At 45.4% G+C, this 18,089-nt stretch overlaps 2 protein-coding genes across 4 annotated transcripts in view; both read right to left on the minus strand.

Annotated features, from left to right (window-relative positions):
- ATG7 (autophagy related 7) overlaps positions 1-3,976 on the minus strand; it is a 219,893-nt gene extending 215,917 nt beyond the window's left edge. The window contains exon 1 of one of the 2 annotated variants that reach the window (XM_019732654.2): positions 3,830-3,976. The gene's annotated coding sequence lies outside the window, so the exon portion shown is untranslated. The remainder of the gene's footprint in view (positions 1-3,829) is intronic. The other variant, XM_019732653.2, reaches the window with a different exon arrangement.
- A 2,645-nt stretch (positions 3,977-6,621) lies between these two features.
- HRH1 (histamine receptor H1) overlaps positions 6,622-18,089 on the minus strand; it is an 86,155-nt gene continuing 74,687 nt past the window's right edge. For both annotated transcript variants that reach the window (XM_019732695.2, XM_019732696.2), the window contains exon 2: positions 6,622-11,748. In XM_019732695.2, coding sequence (XP_019588254.2) covers positions 10,253-11,713 — 1,461 coding nt within the window. In that variant the 5' untranslated portion in view covers positions 11,714-11,748 and the 3' untranslated portion in view covers positions 6,622-10,252. The remainder of the gene's footprint in view (positions 11,749-18,089) is intronic.

The following is an 18,089-nucleotide window of genomic DNA, read 5'->3' on the forward strand; positions in this document are numbered from 1 at the left end:
GTTTTGAAGGACCAAATGGAAGAAAGGGAATGAGTGAGCGTAAAGAATGGAGAAAGAACCAGAGGTTTGGAGGGAAGATGCTGAGCTTAGTTTTGAACTTGCTGAGGTTGAGGGCTGGTACTCAGGAGAAATCCAGGCTCAAGATACAAATCAGCAGTCACTGGCAGGCACATAAATGGGAGTTGAACCTGTGGGTGAGAAGAGCAGAGTAGAAAGCAGAGCATTGGAGAAAACTAGCATTTAAGAGACAAGAGGAGGAAAAGAGCCACAATGGAAACTGAGGGGGAAATGGCCAGAGGGCTAGTACAAAGCAGGAATGGTTTTCATACCTGAAGGAGTATCAGCAATATCAGATATGCGGAGAATTCAAAAGATGAGGACAGAGCTGTGTTCAGGAGTTCTGGCAACATCAAGGTCTGATACCGGGAAGAGTCAAAGGCAAGGTTAGGAAGCTAGGAGAGGCATGAAAATGTGAAAGACAAGAAGATGGGCGAGGGAGCTGCCCACATACACAGGAGAAGCGCTGAGCAGTGCTGAGAGCCCCTAGTGCAACCGTCTCGAAAGCATGTTTGTAACAAGCGAGGTGGGGCCTTAGGTTACCTCAAGAAAAGCACCGTCCTGCTCTGCACGGTCAGACTCCTGGAGGAAAGAGGACTTCTTTCCTACACCGCACACTCAAACAGAGACTGTCAAACAGGAACAAGGTCAAAGAAAGAAGATAAATCACCCAAAGGTGATTATTCTGGGGCTGGACTGACACCGAGTGAATAGGGTGGTACCCAGTCGGCCAAGACCATGGAGATGCGTACATACTGTCTACCTGCTAACAAGGCAGCACCTATTTATTCTCCCTTGAATACACAATCTGGCCTCACTGACAGTGGAGAAAGGTGGGAGGACTGGGAGACAGAGGAAAGAAGGAAGGCATTCATGAACTTCATGTCATGTAAATGAAATAGGAGGACAGAGCCCATTGGACTTCCAAATAAAATCTCAGAGAAGGTCAGGGATAACCAGTCATGGACCACTCATCAAAGACCTTTCTTATTATTTCCACACAGAGGAGTCACTTCCTCACCCCACTCCTCATATGCTGATTCCCGTCTCCCTCCTCTCCCTGTGTAAGGTCATTCAGTTACCAGTCAGCAAATCCCACTTCCTTTATCTCACAAACAAAGCCACCCCGTTCTCTCCCCACAGCCACTGCCTTGGTGCAGGCCTCCTTCCTCTGTCACCTAGACCATGGCCACAGTGCCCTGACCGGTGTCCTGCTGGTCCTGCCCTGGCTAGTACAACCACCACAATGCTACCTCGGTTATTTAAAACAGGCGAGGACATGTCACACCCTGCTTAAAATCCTTCGTTGCCCCACTCTCCGCCACCATATTTTCAAAATAAAGTCCAAACTTCTTAGCACGGCAATATTATCTGCTATAGTTTATTGTTTACCATGTACCAGTGCCAAGTGAGTAACACATATCATCTCTTTCAATTCTCACAGCAACCCTGGGAGGTAGACTTATATCTCCCCTTTTTATAGACAAAGAAACTGAAGCTTGGAAAGAGAGCGACTTACCCAAGGTTACAAAACTACGTCAGCAGCAAGGCCACTATCGGTCCCCAGGTATTTTAGATTCCAAAGCCTGCGTTCGTGACCTGCTATTGCCCACAATTGTGAGCCCTCACGATCGGCTTCCTGCCTACCTTCCCAGTCACCGCTTACCTTCCAGCTCTACACTCTAACTTGGGTGAGGTGCTTGTAGCTCATGCGTGGTTGTCCACAGCCCTTTGCTCATGCCATTCCCAATGTCTGCAACAGCACCCCACCTCCCAGCCCTTCCCCTGGCTAATCCTGCTCATCCTTTAGGACTTGGATAAAGAACACCTCCTCACAACAGCCTTCTCTGATTCCTCAGCCTGACTTATGAGCCCCCTAAGTCCTCCTCTAGCAAACCTCTACAATAGCTTCACACCATAGTATTGTTGTCTAGCTCTGTGACTTAAAAAAGAAAATATTTCCTTGAGGACAGATATGTGTATCTTACTCATTTTGCTATTTCCAGCTTGCAGAGCAGTGCCAGGCACACAGAAGCTCAATAAATATTTATGCTTATTCTCTATTATGAGAGGCTGTCTGGGAACAGAAAAAGGACCCTGTGGTTCAATGAGAGCCCTGTAGTCAACTTCTTAAAGGGTTTAAAAATCATGTCACGAGAGGGGCAGGGAGGAGTTGGCCAAGAAAAATGAAGGGGGTAGAGGAGATGTTCAAGGCAGCAGGAGCAAAGAGCTACAGGTGGGACACAGCCCGTAGCTGTTTAAGAAGACGAGCACAGAGTTGGGGGATGTAGAAACAAGTGCGCAAGATGAGCCTTCACAAATGTGGCTTCTTCTTTAACCAGGTTTCAGGTGTTAGCTAAAATGTCACCTTCTTAGCGGAGTCACCCCTTAGCACCTACCTCTGAAAAGAGCTTCCTCTGCTTCCCCCCATTACTCCCCATCCCATTACTGTTTCTTTTTTTGTAGCATCTGTCAGGATCTGAAACACCTACCACCCATTCAAAGTATTGTATTATTGACAAGCACAATGGTTGTCACCACGATAAAAAAATAGGCTCCATGAAACAAGGGTTCTTTTTTGTTTTATTTTACCACTACATCACCAGTGCTTACTTACAACAATGCCTGGCACATACAATTCCCTATTGTTGTGTTTTCTAAGGATAAATAAATTCAATGTGCTTAGTCTGAAGAAAAGGTGGAAAGTGGAAGACAAAACTTGCAGCTCTCAAAGATGCGTGGGCACTAAAGTAGAAGAGAGATTCTCAAGAGCCTGAAGAACGGAAAATGAGCTGAAACTACTGGGACTGCTTTCAGCTCAACACATGACTTTTTAAGAGTCAGAGCTCGGGGAAGACCAAACGGGAGTAACCAGAAGTAGTGAACATTCTGTCACGTAAGAAACTTAACCAGTGGGCAGGAGTGTCACAGAAGAAACCCAAGCATTCAATGGGAAAGGGAGCCTGAGACCTCGGGGTCCCAAACTTGCGACCACAGATATGCCTGATGTCAGTTGCAGAGAGTTAAAAAAAAATGTTTTTAAATTAGTTGCCAATTAAAAACAGTAGTCGCCAGGGTTTAAAAATCAAGATTGCACGCGCGCACACACGCGCACTGGAATTTTGGCTGCGTTTCTCCTGTATCATGTTAGTATTGTGCTCATAAAAGTCCACTCAGTAAAAATAAAAGTGTGACTCTACTTGGGACATAGAAATTTTCTCACACCTAGTACATTTACCTAACTAACCGAGCATTACCTGACCTAATTAAGCAGTAAAGTTTGTAACCCTTGGACCAAACCGAGGAGTCAAGAACCTTATCTCAGAAACGCCCTCAGAATCGACCTAATTTAACGTTCTCGCTCCACAAATGACCTTAGGATCGCTCCCATTTTACAGATGTGGGAAGGAGCTCAGGAGTGACGTGCCCGAGTCACCTATCACATCCAGGCAAAGCCAGGAGGAGCACCTTGGCGATCTGTCTCCGGTCTTCCAACACCAGAGATCCGAGCACTCCCTGCCCGAGGGCAAGACGGACTGACTGAGGAAACTGGAGGGAGCCTCCAGTCTGAAGACCCCGGGCTGAACCAGTCTGAGGGGACGCGCGGGTGGACGACGACGCGAGCCAGAGTCAGTGACTCCATGGGGAACGGATCCTGAGACCCTCCGTGACCCTTGCCCTCAACGCCGAGCTCGCCCCTTCCGGCCAGATCTCTAAAACCAAACCGGTAGGACCCCACTCCTCCCTCACTCCCTCAGCGCGGCTCACTTACCGCCGCTCAACTTCCGGCAACCACAGCGTCCTCCGCAGAGCGCACCCCGATGACGCAACGTGGCCCCGCCCCCGCCTGCTGGAGGTTTGTGGTGCGCATGCGCACACGGAGCTGCGGGCCAGCCTGGTAAAGGAGCCCCTAGCACCCGGCTGAGTGGGAGGAATTTGAGTCTTGGGGAAGGCGGGGCATCGGGAGGTAGGCGAAGCCCCCTGGTGACAGCTGATCTAGAGAGACTCTCGCGTATCAGATGTGGGAATGCGTATATGCCCGTCAGGCTTTAAAAAAAAGTGCTTCACATTCTCTCTTTTGATTTCAAAGGATGACAGGAATTATCATCATTTCCATTTCCCAAGAGGGGCTGCATCAAATATACCCTCGAGACCATCAGGGAGGCAGGTGTGGAGAGACAGATGAGAGTTTTAATAGATAAAGGTTGATGAAAGTCGACAATGACCAACCTGCTCTTTCTGAACCAGGCTTTATTCTCATAGCTCACCGCTGTCAATGGGATAGTTATTCATCTAAATTATTTATTGAGCAAGCACTGTGTGCCAAGCATTGGACAGGTGTTGACACAACAGTGAGTATAAACTTCATCTGATCTATAAGGCCATTCACAAACTAACTCTGATGTAGCTCTATAGACTCATAATAACAAGAGTAATGACTACTATTTATTATCTACTGTGTTTTCAGGGTTTCACATCTCTAATTGCCACAAAGCTCCTGCAAAGTAGGTGTTATATTGTCCCCACTTTACATATGCAAGAACGGAGGCTAGGAAAAGTTAAGGAGCTTGCTGAAGGATAAAGAACTTTTGGGCCAGAATTCTAATCGAAGACTATTTGACTTAGTAAGAAGCTACTGAATTTGAAAGGGTTCTTAATAAGGGTAGGGGAGAGGAGAGAGACTCTTACAGTCAGGGAGGAGGATATTGCAATAGGGAAACAGACCATTCTGACCAAAAAAATCTGCAAATGTCTCAAGGCTTAGGCGAAAAGTTTCTTCCGCGGGGAATAGTGAAGAAAGCTAGAAGGCAGTAGGTGTGGGAAAGTGGGAAAAAATGGGTAGTTGGATCAGGTAGTAGTAAATCCAAGAACCTTTTACTCTGAGGCCAGCCAGCTCTCAGGAGGGGTTGTATGCTGGCTCAGCCTGAGTGGGGGCCAAAATTAAGGAGCCTGGGGAATGAGAGGAGCTTAGCTAATCATCATTAGTTAACAGCATTTTGTTTGATCAGTGGAGACAAGTAGTTCAGCTAATCATTTAAAAGGCAAAGAATAGGAAGTCAAGACTGTGTCTGGCCTTGCCACGGGTAAACACACGAGTCTTATCTAAGTCCTATGAGGATTAATGGTTCCTTGCAGTAAACCGTTTCTGAAGCACAAGAGTGTGAGTGTTGGGATGGGGATGGATTTCTTAATCATTGCTGTTTTTCAGGAGCACAGGGCTCAAGTGTAATTCAACATTGTCAACTCTTTCCACAATATCAGGCTCTTCCCGTTACTGCCCCCTCAGACTGCATGCTTGGGCCGCACTAAACTAATCCTGGTGTTTTAAGCACACTCTGCTTATTTCTCTCTCCATCTGCAATACTCTCACACTTCTTCTGCTTGTCTAACCCTTTCTCCGTCTTCAAAATCCAGTTGAAATGTGGGTGAATCTTAGACAAAATGTTGATGGAAAAAAATACATATTATATGATTCCACTTATGGAAAGTTCTAGAATCAGCAAACCTAATCTATAGTGATAGAAGTCAGATCAGTGGTTGTCTGGGGCAGAAAGGGAGGGGCAAGAGGAGCTTTCTGAGGTGATAGAAATGTTCTGTTTATCTTGATTGAGATGGGGTCGACATGATTGTACACATTTGTCAAAACTCATTGAATTCTACATTTAAAATGGCTGCATTTTAATGTATATATTTAGTGTAATAAATGTGATTAAAAAAAAAACCAGGATGGGGTGTCACTCCCTATGTGAAGATATACCTGACACCCGCCATCTCTCGGCCTCAGTCTACTTAGCATATATGAGGCTAGGTTGAAGTTAGTTCTTTACAAGCTTGTTTCCCCTGCTGGACTTCAAGACCCTTGTAATTAACACCTTTTAGAGTTTCTGCCCAGCTCACAACATTTGTGTCTTCTCTGGGAACTGCTGGTCCTCTGGCTGTGTTTGTCCCACATGAGCCACCTGGCCCTCCCACCTCCCTTCAGAGTTGATAGCAGATGAGGTGAACATGGAACAATTCTTTACCCTGAGCTTTGGACTTTTGAACTAATGCTCAAAGAGAGTGGGAATGAGTTACATAGGTCAATGGCCCCAGAGGGAACTTCATCACATTCTGACTGTTGAGGTTCCTGTGGCTTACTTGGCTCCAGCCCTTCCAGAGGTGGGGTCATCCAGAATGTTACTGGCTTGAACAAAACACCCCAGTGGCCATTCACAAGTGGCTGGTTTCTGCCACTTGCAACCCTGAAGTAGCTCCACAGAGTTGAGACCATGTCTGCTTTGTTCTCCATTGTCTCCTAATGCTTGGCTCAAGGACTGGCCCAAGAAGTGTTCAAAAAGTTTTAGTTAAATAGACAGATGAGGTCTGGGCATCCAAAATAGATGGTCACTCAGGTTACAAATGTGGCCTCTTTGTTAGCAGGGAATTAGGGTGAGGCTCAGAGAAGAAGACCTGCCCTACAGGCCAGGATGGGGGAGACAGACGTTTGGGGCAACAAGAAGGTGGAACATCAAGGACAATGCAAGACCGGGAGTCGTAAAAAGGCAGAGAATGTTCTCAGACACAGCAGGGCAATAAGACCACGACATTTATTCAAGACACAGTCATTCAGGTCTATTACCTCTGTCACTTGTCTTGCAGCTCAGTTGAGCAGAGCACACAGAGCACACACTCCCCACAATGGGAACCATATGCCACACAACCTAGGCTTTGAAAGTCCAAGAAACTGTGGGATGACATGACGGCATGTTAGAGCTTAACAGCATTGTTTCTTTACAGCGCTTAGAGTGCGTTGCTGCCAGGAGATCTCCAGACTCTTTTTGCCCTGTGTTAAGACTATTAAATCTGTCTTCTGGAAGGCCCATCTTCAAAAGAGAGACCAGCAATTTTCTGCAAACCAAGTAGCCAAATGACCAATATATCAGACAATCTGTAGACTCATGGATTTTCTGAATGAACACGTTGCTAACATTACCAACGTCTAAGGTTTATAGCAATTTCTATGGGATGGAATGGCTTCACCAGCTTTTAAAGATTCATGTGATGTAGTACTTGACTGGTTTTCATGTTGTCTTCAGAGAAGTATGTGAAGGAATTTTCTATTTATCAAAAGCTAAGGATGGTTTATTCTTCATTTGAATAAATTTAACTTATGAATAAATTAATGACGAATATGTTCTTGAATATAGATTTTTCTTGAGTGTATTACTATTATGCCACTCTACTTTTCCTTTTCTGTCTCCCTTCCCATTCTTCAGTTTCTCCCTTTGTCTTTCCCTAAACAATCTCTCTGCCTCTTAATCTCTTCCATCTGCTCCTCAATCTGTCCCCATCTCTGTCCCTCTGCACATGCATCTATCCCTCTTCTCTCCCTTGGTGTCCGCCATCTCTTCCCCATGGTCTGTTCTCTCTGACTCTCTATCTTCCCTGCCTCCCCTAGTTTCCTCTTATTTTTACCCCTTATTTTTCCCTTCTCTTACCGTCAGTCTCCTGCCCTTTATTTCTTCCCTCTCTGCAACTCAGTCTCTCCCTGCAGTAGCAGCAAGCTGGGGACAAAGCATACTGAACCTTCCTCAATATGTGACTATAAAGAAAAATGAGAATCGGTTACTATAACTTCACAACAATTGTAGAAAAGTGTTCTTAAAAGCCTCATGCAATATGCATTGTTGTAAACCTTGTAAATAGTTAAAAAGAAGCCAACATTTTGTAAATGTGGCAAATTGGTTATTCAAGGAATTGGGTTTAAGCTGATCAGCTTTAAGCCCATAAAAAGAAACCCAAAGGAGCTTCCAAGTCTGCAAGTTTTTATCTACAATCAAGGTCTCTATGATGGCCTTCTCCTAAAAGGTATTTATTTTAATATTTAGGGCAGAAAGACTGGTTTCAGCTGGATTTTGTGCAAGCCATCAGCCACTGATTCTTCGCTGAATGGACTGGGGCTGAGTTATCTCTGCACCATATTCCATTGCCTTTCATCAATTCAAAAATTAATGTAGTCATTCAGACAGGAGTAGGAAGAGAAGGTTGATAGTATGGAAAGGAAGTACATTCCAGAATCAGATCTTAGAGCTGGTCCTTAACCTTTCTGTGCGTCAGCTTGCCTAATTGTGAAAACACAGAAATCTCCCTCATGAGATTGCTGCAAAGGTTATATGAGATGATGGCAGTAAAGCACAAAGTCTGGCACATGGTATATGCTCAGTATGTTTGAAAAATGCACCTGAGTCCCACTGTGTACCAGACACGCTGCAAGCACTGTAAACACTGTAATGCAATAATACATGGACTTTGTTCTTTATGCTTTGACAATTTATACTGATCGTTTCTTGTTTTTGTCCGACTCAAATCCAGGTCTCTTTGATCCAAAGTCACAGATCATAACTACTTTCCTTCGCTAGTTGCCTCAATTGTTCATCAACATAAATAATGGGCACTTAGCCGTTTGTGTGTTGGAGTAGTCTTTTTAGGAGTTCTTGATCCTGAGGGATTGCAGGGAGCAAAGCTTTCACAGGCTTTCTGGAAAATGGTTTCTGACCTGGAGACAGATCAGCTGCAGCTTCTCAAACCAGGACAGAAGTCTGCTCAGCTCCCACAGTTTTGAGCAAGAAGAGCTTTGGGGGATGCAAAGCAGAGTGAGAGTGAAGCTAGTTATAAAAAGTAAGTTCTTTTCTAAAGATATTTACAAATGTGACCAGAAACCAAAGAGAGACCCTATATCATATCTTGTAAGATTTGACAGTACATTTCACTATAAAAGACTCAGAACAGAGAATTAAATAAATCAAACTCGTAACAGTATAGTTTCAAATATCATATTTTAGGTGAGTGAAAAAATCTCTCATTTTAACAGGTCATGCAAACGGAACACAAGACACAAAATACCAGCTTGTACAGGCACTCTATTTGCTACATATAGTACAGTTTAGCATCAAGTTTTAAAGTACAAATCACAATCAGATGGCAACATAAACACCACATAACATTGTAGGTTCCCATGCCTTTGCTAGTTTTTACTTAAGACGTATGACTATAAAAGAGTACGACCACTTTTAGATAAACAGCAGAACTCACAGATAAATAGCATACTGTCCTTTCAAAGTGTCACCTTCTGTGGCTGCAGACATAGTCTATGTCAGCTGCTCCTCCTCTCAACATATTCTTTTGAGAATTGCTACCACTCTCAGAAATTCTGTGTGTGTGTGTGAGTGTGTGAGTGTGTGAGTGTGTGTACTTAACAGGACACATTTTTGCCTTTTAGAGAAAATGAGAAAATGAGCTGGAACCCCACAGCGTTTTCGTTCTCGCTCTCTCATATAAATAGCTATGTGATCTTAGCCCCCTTATTTCATCTTGCTGCACCTAATTTGCTTCTCTAGTAACACCCTCCCCCTCTTGTGGGGTGTCGTGGGGCTTAGATGAGATAATCCTGGCACAGCCCTCAAGAAACATGGCTTTCTTCTCCTCATTTCCTTTTTAATGTACAACCATTAAAAAAAAATTCCTTTTCTCTTTCTTTGGAGGGCAGCTTTTCTCATCATTTATTAATAGCTAAAGGGAATTTGGGGTTAAAAACGATGGGTGGGCAAGCTGCATAATTTCCTGTCAACTCCGAGACATGCGTGAGTGGGAAATAATAAAGCAGAATTTCCAGGATGGTTCAGATATTGGTTCTGGAGAAAGCTGTAAAAGAGGCTCAGAAGAGAGGTGTTCTGAGAAGTGGTAGTCAGTGCAATAGCTGTTATGCCTCTCACAGTGACCTCTGGAAGGAGATGGCACCAGTCGGCATGTGTCAGATCTCTGCACAGTCATATAGCTCCATTCCAGGAAGGTTCAAGAGTTCTAATTCTCCAGTGGAACTCTACCCATATGTCCCTTCAACTGCCCATTAATTCAGTCTGGAAGCTCCAATTACAATGAAAGTCTGAGGCTCCCACATTTCCTGAGGAGCAGGAGCGCTCATCCGGATACGATTCTCTTGGAAATAGCCTGCTTTTGACTCAGAGTACAATCTCTGCAGACACCGCCATCTGCTGTTCTTCCAGCAGTGCCTCAGAACTTTCCAAATGACCCCAGCCTCTAAGGCTATTCTTCTGACCCAGAAAGCCCAGGTACCTGGCAACTCACTGGCCTTCACCTTCCATTTCCTTCAGTGACATCCTCAGCGTCCCTTTGTGGCATCCCCTTGTAGCCTCCCTTAGGAGTGAATGTGCAGAATTTTCTTGAATGTCTTCTTGAAGTTCTCATTGCACAAAGGGTAGATGAGGGGGTTCAGTGTGGAGTTGAAGTAGCCCAGCCAGATGGTGAACATGTGCACATGTTCGTTGCAACAGCTCTCGCAGAAAGCAATGACCAGGAAGAAGATGAAGTACGGAATCCAGCACAGGATGAAGGCGGCCATGATAAAACCCAATTGCTTGGCGGCCTTCCGTTCTCGGTTCATGTGCAACCCAGACACACACTGTCTTGAATGTGAGCGGAGCCTCTTCCAAGTGAACTTGATGTAACCCAGGCCTGCGCTAGACCCACTTCTTGGTTTGCCTGTCCCCGATCCCGGCTCCGTGGGGATGTCTGAGTCTGGCGGGGAGAAGGACTGGCTATCCCCTAGGATCTGATCGTCTGACATCTCGCTGGCCCCCTGCGTGTTCAGGTCCTGCTCATCGGTCTCAAGCTGGCTCTGGCTCTGGTTGATGGTGATGTAGCCTCTGCCGCTCCCCTCGGCCTCCGTCTGCGTTTGCACAACGTTCAGTGGGACGCAGTGGAGTTTGTCCACTTCATCCTCCTCTTGGTTGCAGACACTTGGGGGTTTCATCTCCCTTGGGTCTTGGGGTGGTTGTTGCAAGACAGGTCCACCGCCAGCATCTTTCGGCTTCCTTTTGAGAACGTCCCATAGAGACCCCTTCCCTGTTTTCTTGGCCCCCACCTTGGGGTTCTCTGGCTTCAGCTTAATTCTGGAGAAAGCAGGGAGGGACCCGTTGAGGAGCTCCCGGTGCTGACAGTGCTGCTGCACGGCCTTGTAGATCTTGGCGTAGAACCAGAGCATGAGCAAGGTGGGCAGGTAGAAGTTGATGATGGCGGTCATGATCTTGAACCAGGTGACATCGTAGAAGTCTGTCTCACACTTGTCCTCCCGGTGCCCTGAGCTACGAGGCATGAAGTGCTTCCAGCCCAGAATGGGAATAACCCACAGGAATGAGAGAAACCAGGCCCCCAAGATGGTGGCTGACGCTCGGGTCTTGGTGCGATACTTCAAGTATCTGAGGGGCTGCTGGACAGAGCGGTAGCGATCAATGCATAAGATGAAGACACTGAAAATGGATGCTGTGCTGGCCACGTAGTCCATGGAAAGCCAAAAGAGGCAGAGAGGCCAGCCCAGGGACCACTTGGACATGAGGAGGTAGAGGATGTTCATGGGCATGACGACAGCTCCCACAATCAGGTCTGCCACGGAGAGGCTGACGATGTAGAGGTTCCCCACAGTATGCAGCTTCCGCTCACTCCGCACAGCACACAGGACCAGCAGGTTGAGCCCCACGGTCACCAAGGAGATGGTACTCAGGACCAACACCAGGGGCATCAGTTGGGGGCTGGCCATGGTGGTCTTGTTCCCTTCACACATCTTGTCTTCTGAGAAATTGGAGGAATTGGCAAGGGTCATTGGCAAAACAGCAGCCTCCAGCTATGGCTCCCTCCCTAGAAGGAAAGACACAAGGATTAAAGTTAGAGTCTGGGTGATCAATCGTCATTTAGTACCATCACATTGATCAAACTGGGGTTGTATGCTGTCAAGGGCTAACTGAGGGTTAGCCACAGCCTAGGTCCCCTGCTTCCTTAGTCGCTCCTTTCTTCCTTCATTTAATAACTATTTATTGAATTCCTGGCATGATTCCAGGTGTTGGAAATATAGCAGTGAATAAAAGAAAAATTTCTGCCTTCAAGGAGCTCGCATTTTAGTGAGGGAGTTGGGCAAAAACAAGGTGAAGTGTATACAAGCCCCATGTTGCACGTGTTACGTGAACGTAAGCTGCGTCATGGATTGGTCTAAGCTTAGCACAGAGCTCTAGTTCCTCTTTGCCAATGGCTGGTCTAGGAGTGGGCCTGAGATACAACTCTGGCCAAGGAGGTAGATGGGAAAGTCTCACAGCAGAGGTGGGATTCTGGAAAGTGCTTCCTCTCTGACAAATAAGCAAAACAAGGAAAAGCGTTGTTCCCACTTGCCGCTTTCTCCCTAACAGGAAGTGATGCTTGAGTTTTGGAGGTCATTTGGGGGCCATCGGGGAAATGCCAAGAAAACCATGGAGACACCAACCCAGAGTCCTGTTATCACTGAGTTGCTGAACAGAACTTGGAAACTTCTTCTTCTAGACTAGTTATTATGGGAAATAATTAAATTATATTAATTGCTTAAGCCACATTGTGGGAGTTTTTACTTGGAGCTAAAAGTACCCCTAACTGATATGGGAGGGACTACAAGGGTACAAAAAGCCTGAAGTAAATGGAGCCCATCTCCTCAGACAAATGGTTCCCAAGTGAGTTATGTTATTAGAGAAAGCATATTTATTATTTTACCTCTATATTTGAAATTTTTTTTCATTACATAAACTATGCAGTCATATGTAACAAAACCTTCTTTGCTGGTGAGGCTACAACGAAAACAGGTTCTACCCTGTTAATGATGATCCCCCACTCAGTTGGGGTGAGAAGTAGAAGCAGGCATTAAAATTTCCAGAAGGGGTTGTTAGATTTTTATATTCATCAAAAACTGGTATGAGGCAAAGAAAACTGAGAAACACTAACAGAGAGTATAAATCTCTCTCAATAACTTAGCAGAAGGCAAAGCCAGGTAACTTCCTGAGTATTCCTAAGGCCAAATTCATATGCTCTTTTTTTTTCCCCCCAAAGATAAAAATCAAGACCCCAAGGCATTTGGTCCTGGTGGAAGGAACCTGTTGAGTTACTTTGTTGGGAAAGCACCACTTGGGTAACAGTGACTTTGCTCTAGCTCTGCCACTAATCTTCAGAGTGGTCTCTCCGCCCGTGTTTGCTCATGGGTCAAATGTGAAAGGTGGGGTAGGTGATCTCTAAAAGCATCTCTTTTTCAGGTCTCACTTTAGATAGTTTTCCGTGTTCTCCTCCAGCTCTGAAAGACCAGTCAGAACAACCCTCCGACCTCTGAGTGTGCTTCCTCTGACTTCTCAAGCAGCATCACCTTCTCCTCCTGTGACCCAGTCTTGCCCTCTAGAGGCTCCTGTCACTCTATGCTGTCAGTCTCCGAGGACTTATCCACTCACCTCTGTTCACCCAGCCGTCATCACCTCTGTGAGGACCACCCCCATGCTACAGCTTCAGCCTGTATCTTTCTCCACTCCTACATGCAATACCCACTCAATACCTTACAGCTTCACCTTCAGCCCTGACCAAGCCAGAACTCCTTGGAATGGTCCACAGCCACCTCAGGAAGGAGGAAACAGGCAGTATCATCCCAGGGATTTTATTTTTTATTGTTTTGATTGGAACAAAGTAGGAAGCAGTTCCCCCAAACACTGCCATTTCTCTCTTATTTTTTCTTTGGTTCATTGCACACACAAGGGAACTCAGTAATTTTTTGCCACTGTGCCTATGCTAGTTATCATTCCACAATTATATTTGACAGAAAAGGATTTGTTTTTATATAAAAATCTATGTATTTTTCCTTTTTGATTAAAAAAAAAGGTGTTATGATTGAATTGAGATCACTGAACTAAAAATTAGTGGCACATATTAAGTGTTTGGTTTGGGGTGAAATCTGATGTCTGCAACTTACTTTGAAATGAATCAGAAAATAAGCCGGATGGATGACAGAGTAGAAGAATGGATAAATGAACAGATATATGTTAAGAAAAAAAGAGCAAAATGTTAATTTATAACCTGGGCAGTGGGTATATGGGTGTTCACTGCATAATGCTTCCAACTTGTCCATTTCATTAATAATTTTCATAATAAAATGTTGAAGAAAATTAATACAGCATAAGTTTTTCTTTCTCACCTATCACCGTAAGCTTGACTCTTTATCACAATTTTTCCTTCATAGTTTGGACATGTTATTCTACATAAAGATAAAAGCAAAAGATCAATAAATACATATTTGTTAAGTGAATGAATAACTGAGTGAGAGGCAGGATGGTCTGAATTATCTCAGCTCAGAACTTATTTGTTCAAAACCTGAGGGCACATGTGACCCAGCAGCTAAGAGGACAGCAGGAGTGGCCCCATCAGCATCTTCATGTCTCAGAACGGGCTGAATAATTTATGGGGCCCAGTGCAAAATGAAAAATTAAAATATTATTGAGAATTTCAAGACAGCGATAGTAGAACATTAAACCAAGATCCCCTTCAGCTTAGGGCCTGTAAGGCTGCCCAGGTCACAGGTCTGTTATGCCATCCTTTGTCTCTTCCTCTCACCCAATCTCTGCACAGGCCCTATTCAGTGAGTCAACTAACATCAGGCACTTTCCCCTCCTCCAGGGATCTGAAGTTTGAAAAACAGATGCCTGAATGGTTTTCCCTCTATAAATGCCAAAGGGACATCTGGCACCTGTCAGAGTGTGGGAGGTCTGTGGGGACACAGATCCTCATTTCACCTCATGCCACACAGGAGGCCACGCTCCCTCAGGCTGTCCTGACCCCATCAGGTTCTGAGGTGCATTTCATTGGGGTCAAGGCCAAGCCTCCAGAGATGATGCTGGCGAGACGGTGTGCTCTGGGGAAAGAGAACGGAAACTAGAGGAGGCACTCCAGACAGGGCATTTCAAGAAGAAAGGCGAAAACCTGTAGGCTTTTTACAGCACTGCGTTCCTAGAGAAGCAGGTAATGGAAGGGGAGAGCTCTCACCCGCTCACCTGGGCTGTGCCATTTGATGGGCTGTGTGGGCCTGAGTAAACAGGCAGTTCTCCAATTTCCTCACCAGTAACGTAGGGAAAATATGAAGACCTTCTTCCCTGGACTGTTGGGAGGATCAGTGGAGACGGTGGGTTGGTAAAGCTCTGCTAACCCCCAGGTGACCTCAACTTGGCGACAAGCAGAAACGGCAGCCTTTTTCTCTCTGAGGCTCCTGTGTACAAGCAAGGCAGTGGCGCCATTCCAAAACCATAGGCTGCAGTGGGACTTTTACTGCAGTCACATCCAGTCAGTCCATGTGCGAGCTGATCAACAAAGGTAGTCAGCGTTCCTTCCACAGCCTGGGTAGCTTTCACAGTAAGGAGCCTAGCCCTGGGCTTTTCATATATTGGTTATTCAATGCCCACCACAAGCCCATAGGGAGGTCTTCTGATGAACCCCAAGGGAGAGGAGGAAATGGTCAGCTCAGGCTCAGAGAGGGGAAGCAATTTATTCAAGGTCACACATCTAGGAAGCAGTTGGTGAAGCCAAGATTTGAAACCTAGTTCTAACTCAGAGTTTCTCAACCTTCGTGCTACTCACATTTTGAGCTGGATGATTCTTTGTTGAGAAGGGCTGTCGCATGCATTGGTTGGCTGTTTAGCAGTATCCCTGACCTTTACTCACTAGATGACAGTAGCACCTCTCCCCCATTTCCAATCAGGACAACCAAAAATATCTCTAGACGTTGCCAGATAGCCACTGCGGGGCAAAATGACCCGTCGTTGAGGACCACTGATCTGCCCGAAGAATGTGCAACCTGAACTGCCAAAGAACATAGCTTTCAGCTCCAGGTAAGGAAGGACTTTCTAAAAACAGATGTTTGCCAACAATGCAATGAATTGCCTTGAGAGAGAGTAAGCTCCCCATCATGGGAGGTATGCAAGAAGAGGTAGCCTGGATCTGATTACAAATTAAAAATACTCCTGCTTTCCCAGTGGTAATTATTTGCCTAAGTAAAACTTGCAGACGTTGGTTTTAGATCAAAGAGACAGATAGGCAGGGATCTCTGCTGACAGCCAGGAAGGGGAGGCAAGAGGAATTGGAAGGTTTGGAGAGATGCTTCCAGAGGCTTCACCCCCTCCACTTTCCCTCCCATTTCAGCAGTGCTGGTCCTCAGAAGGCTTGAAGCTCATTTGGGTGGTAGAATAGGGCAGCATTTAAGAAACCAGATGCTTTGTGAACCAGTAATCCTTTGCTCTAATCCACTTTCTGCCCTAATTAGCTGGGCAAGGTATTTCACTTCACCAAGACTCAGTTTTCCTCACCTCTAAAATGGGTATAAAGCACATGATACCATGCCTGAAATACAGGAAGTGCTCAATTAATAACAGCTGTTGTGCTTTCTCCCCTTTCTCGGTGACACAAGGATCCCACAAGCAGCTCATCTGACTCAGCGAGATCATCCTTGCTCTCTCCATTTCTCACTGTGGCAGAAACTACTAGTAATCTTCCAATATCAGTTCTCCTCTATTTAGGAACAGACTTCTGCTTTTAGCTGAGTACATGGCTGCCTGGATGAGAGACCGCATTTCCCAGCCTCCTTTGGAGCTGGGTCTGACCATGTGACTAAGTTCCAAAGAAATGGAAATGAAAATGTGGTTTGCAACTTTCTGAAAGCAGCCCTAAAGGGAGGATGTGTTCTTTTCTTTGGCCCTTCATTCCTCCTGCTGGGTGGAACATTGACAGGATGAATGGAGCTTAAGCAGTCATCTTGGGACCATGAGAAAGAGCCACAAAATGAGGAATGTCAAGTTGCAATTTGGAAAAAAGTTGAGGTCTCTGATGGTCATGGAGCTGCCCGATCAGCCAGGACGCTCCTCTTCTGGGGTAGCCAGCGATTTCTATCACACGCAGCCAAGCAGAGTCCTAACTGATACACTGCCCCTGACTTCAAGGAGTTTGTCAACGAGCATGAGAAGAAAGACAAAATATAAAAATTAAATTAAAAATTCTAAATTTCAACTGGGGAAGTGTGATGACCGAGGTAAGATCAAAGCAGGTAGCAGTTAGAGGAGGAACAGCCAAAGTAGCGCGTGGATGGCAAGCAGGATGGCAGAGAAGGGGTGATGAGTGAGCTGGGCTTTAAAGGAGGAGTAGACGTTTACTGGGAGGAAGGAAGAGGCATTTAAGGAGGAGAGAATAAACAAACAAGGAATAAAAGGACAGAGCTAAGTTCGAGGAACTGGGAGGGAATCGTAAGTGACTGGAGGGCAGACTGATGAGTCTGGAAAGACATGTTGGGGCCAAGGTGTAAGGACGCCTGTGCTGTCTCCCCAGCCTGCAGCACCCTTCCGCCTTGAGCCCTTAGTCCCTCCACTTTCTGTGTGCCCACTCTTAACACTCCCCCTTCGATCACCTATCTTATCATCCTTTCTTTAGCTAATTCTCCCCCAACTCAATAGGGAGCACCTCTAGGGCAGGGAGTGTGCCCACTATTCCTGTTTCTGAAGTGCGATCCTCATGACCATCAAGGGGACACTCGCTCCTTGGTGGCAGGGATGATACTGTTTCACTCACTGCCATTCTTCTGGGCTGGCACCAGGCTGGCACATGATAGATACTCAAGAGAGGTTTCCTGGATGAGTTCTGAAGAACTGAGACACAAACGGCTAAAGAGCAGCAGACACAGGGAGAAGGACCTGAGTGCAGACGATATGGGCATATTGTTCATAAGCATATTTAAATCCACAAAAATTTGAGACAAGATTTATCCTATTGATGAATATTGATACCTTTCAGCTAAGTTTCCTACTTTTTCCTGGAAACTTTATTATTAGGAATTTCTTTCATGAGAATCCAAAACATGGATAGAAATGTATGCACACAAATGCTCACTGCAACAGTACAAATGATAGGAAATAATCTAACATTTGGGAACTAAACATATTACGGGATAGTTACAGAATAGAATGTCATGCAGTCATTGATAATGACATTCATGGAGCACCAGTAATGATATGGGAAAACGCTTATGATAAAATTAAATTCACAACAGACATTGTTTATACAGGATGATGTCAACTCTATTAACTAACAGGCTTGGAGCGAGGGTGAATCCCTGTTATGTTACGTTATGCTGACACTGGTTTCCCTGGGTAGTGGATGATGTTTATTAT

The sequence above is a fragment of the Rhinolophus sinicus genome, linkage group LG10, assembly GCF_036562045.2.
Source record: "Rhinolophus sinicus isolate RSC01 linkage group LG10, ASM3656204v1, whole genome shotgun sequence".
Taxonomy (NCBI): domain Eukaryota; kingdom Metazoa; phylum Chordata; class Mammalia; order Chiroptera; family Rhinolophidae; genus Rhinolophus; species Rhinolophus sinicus.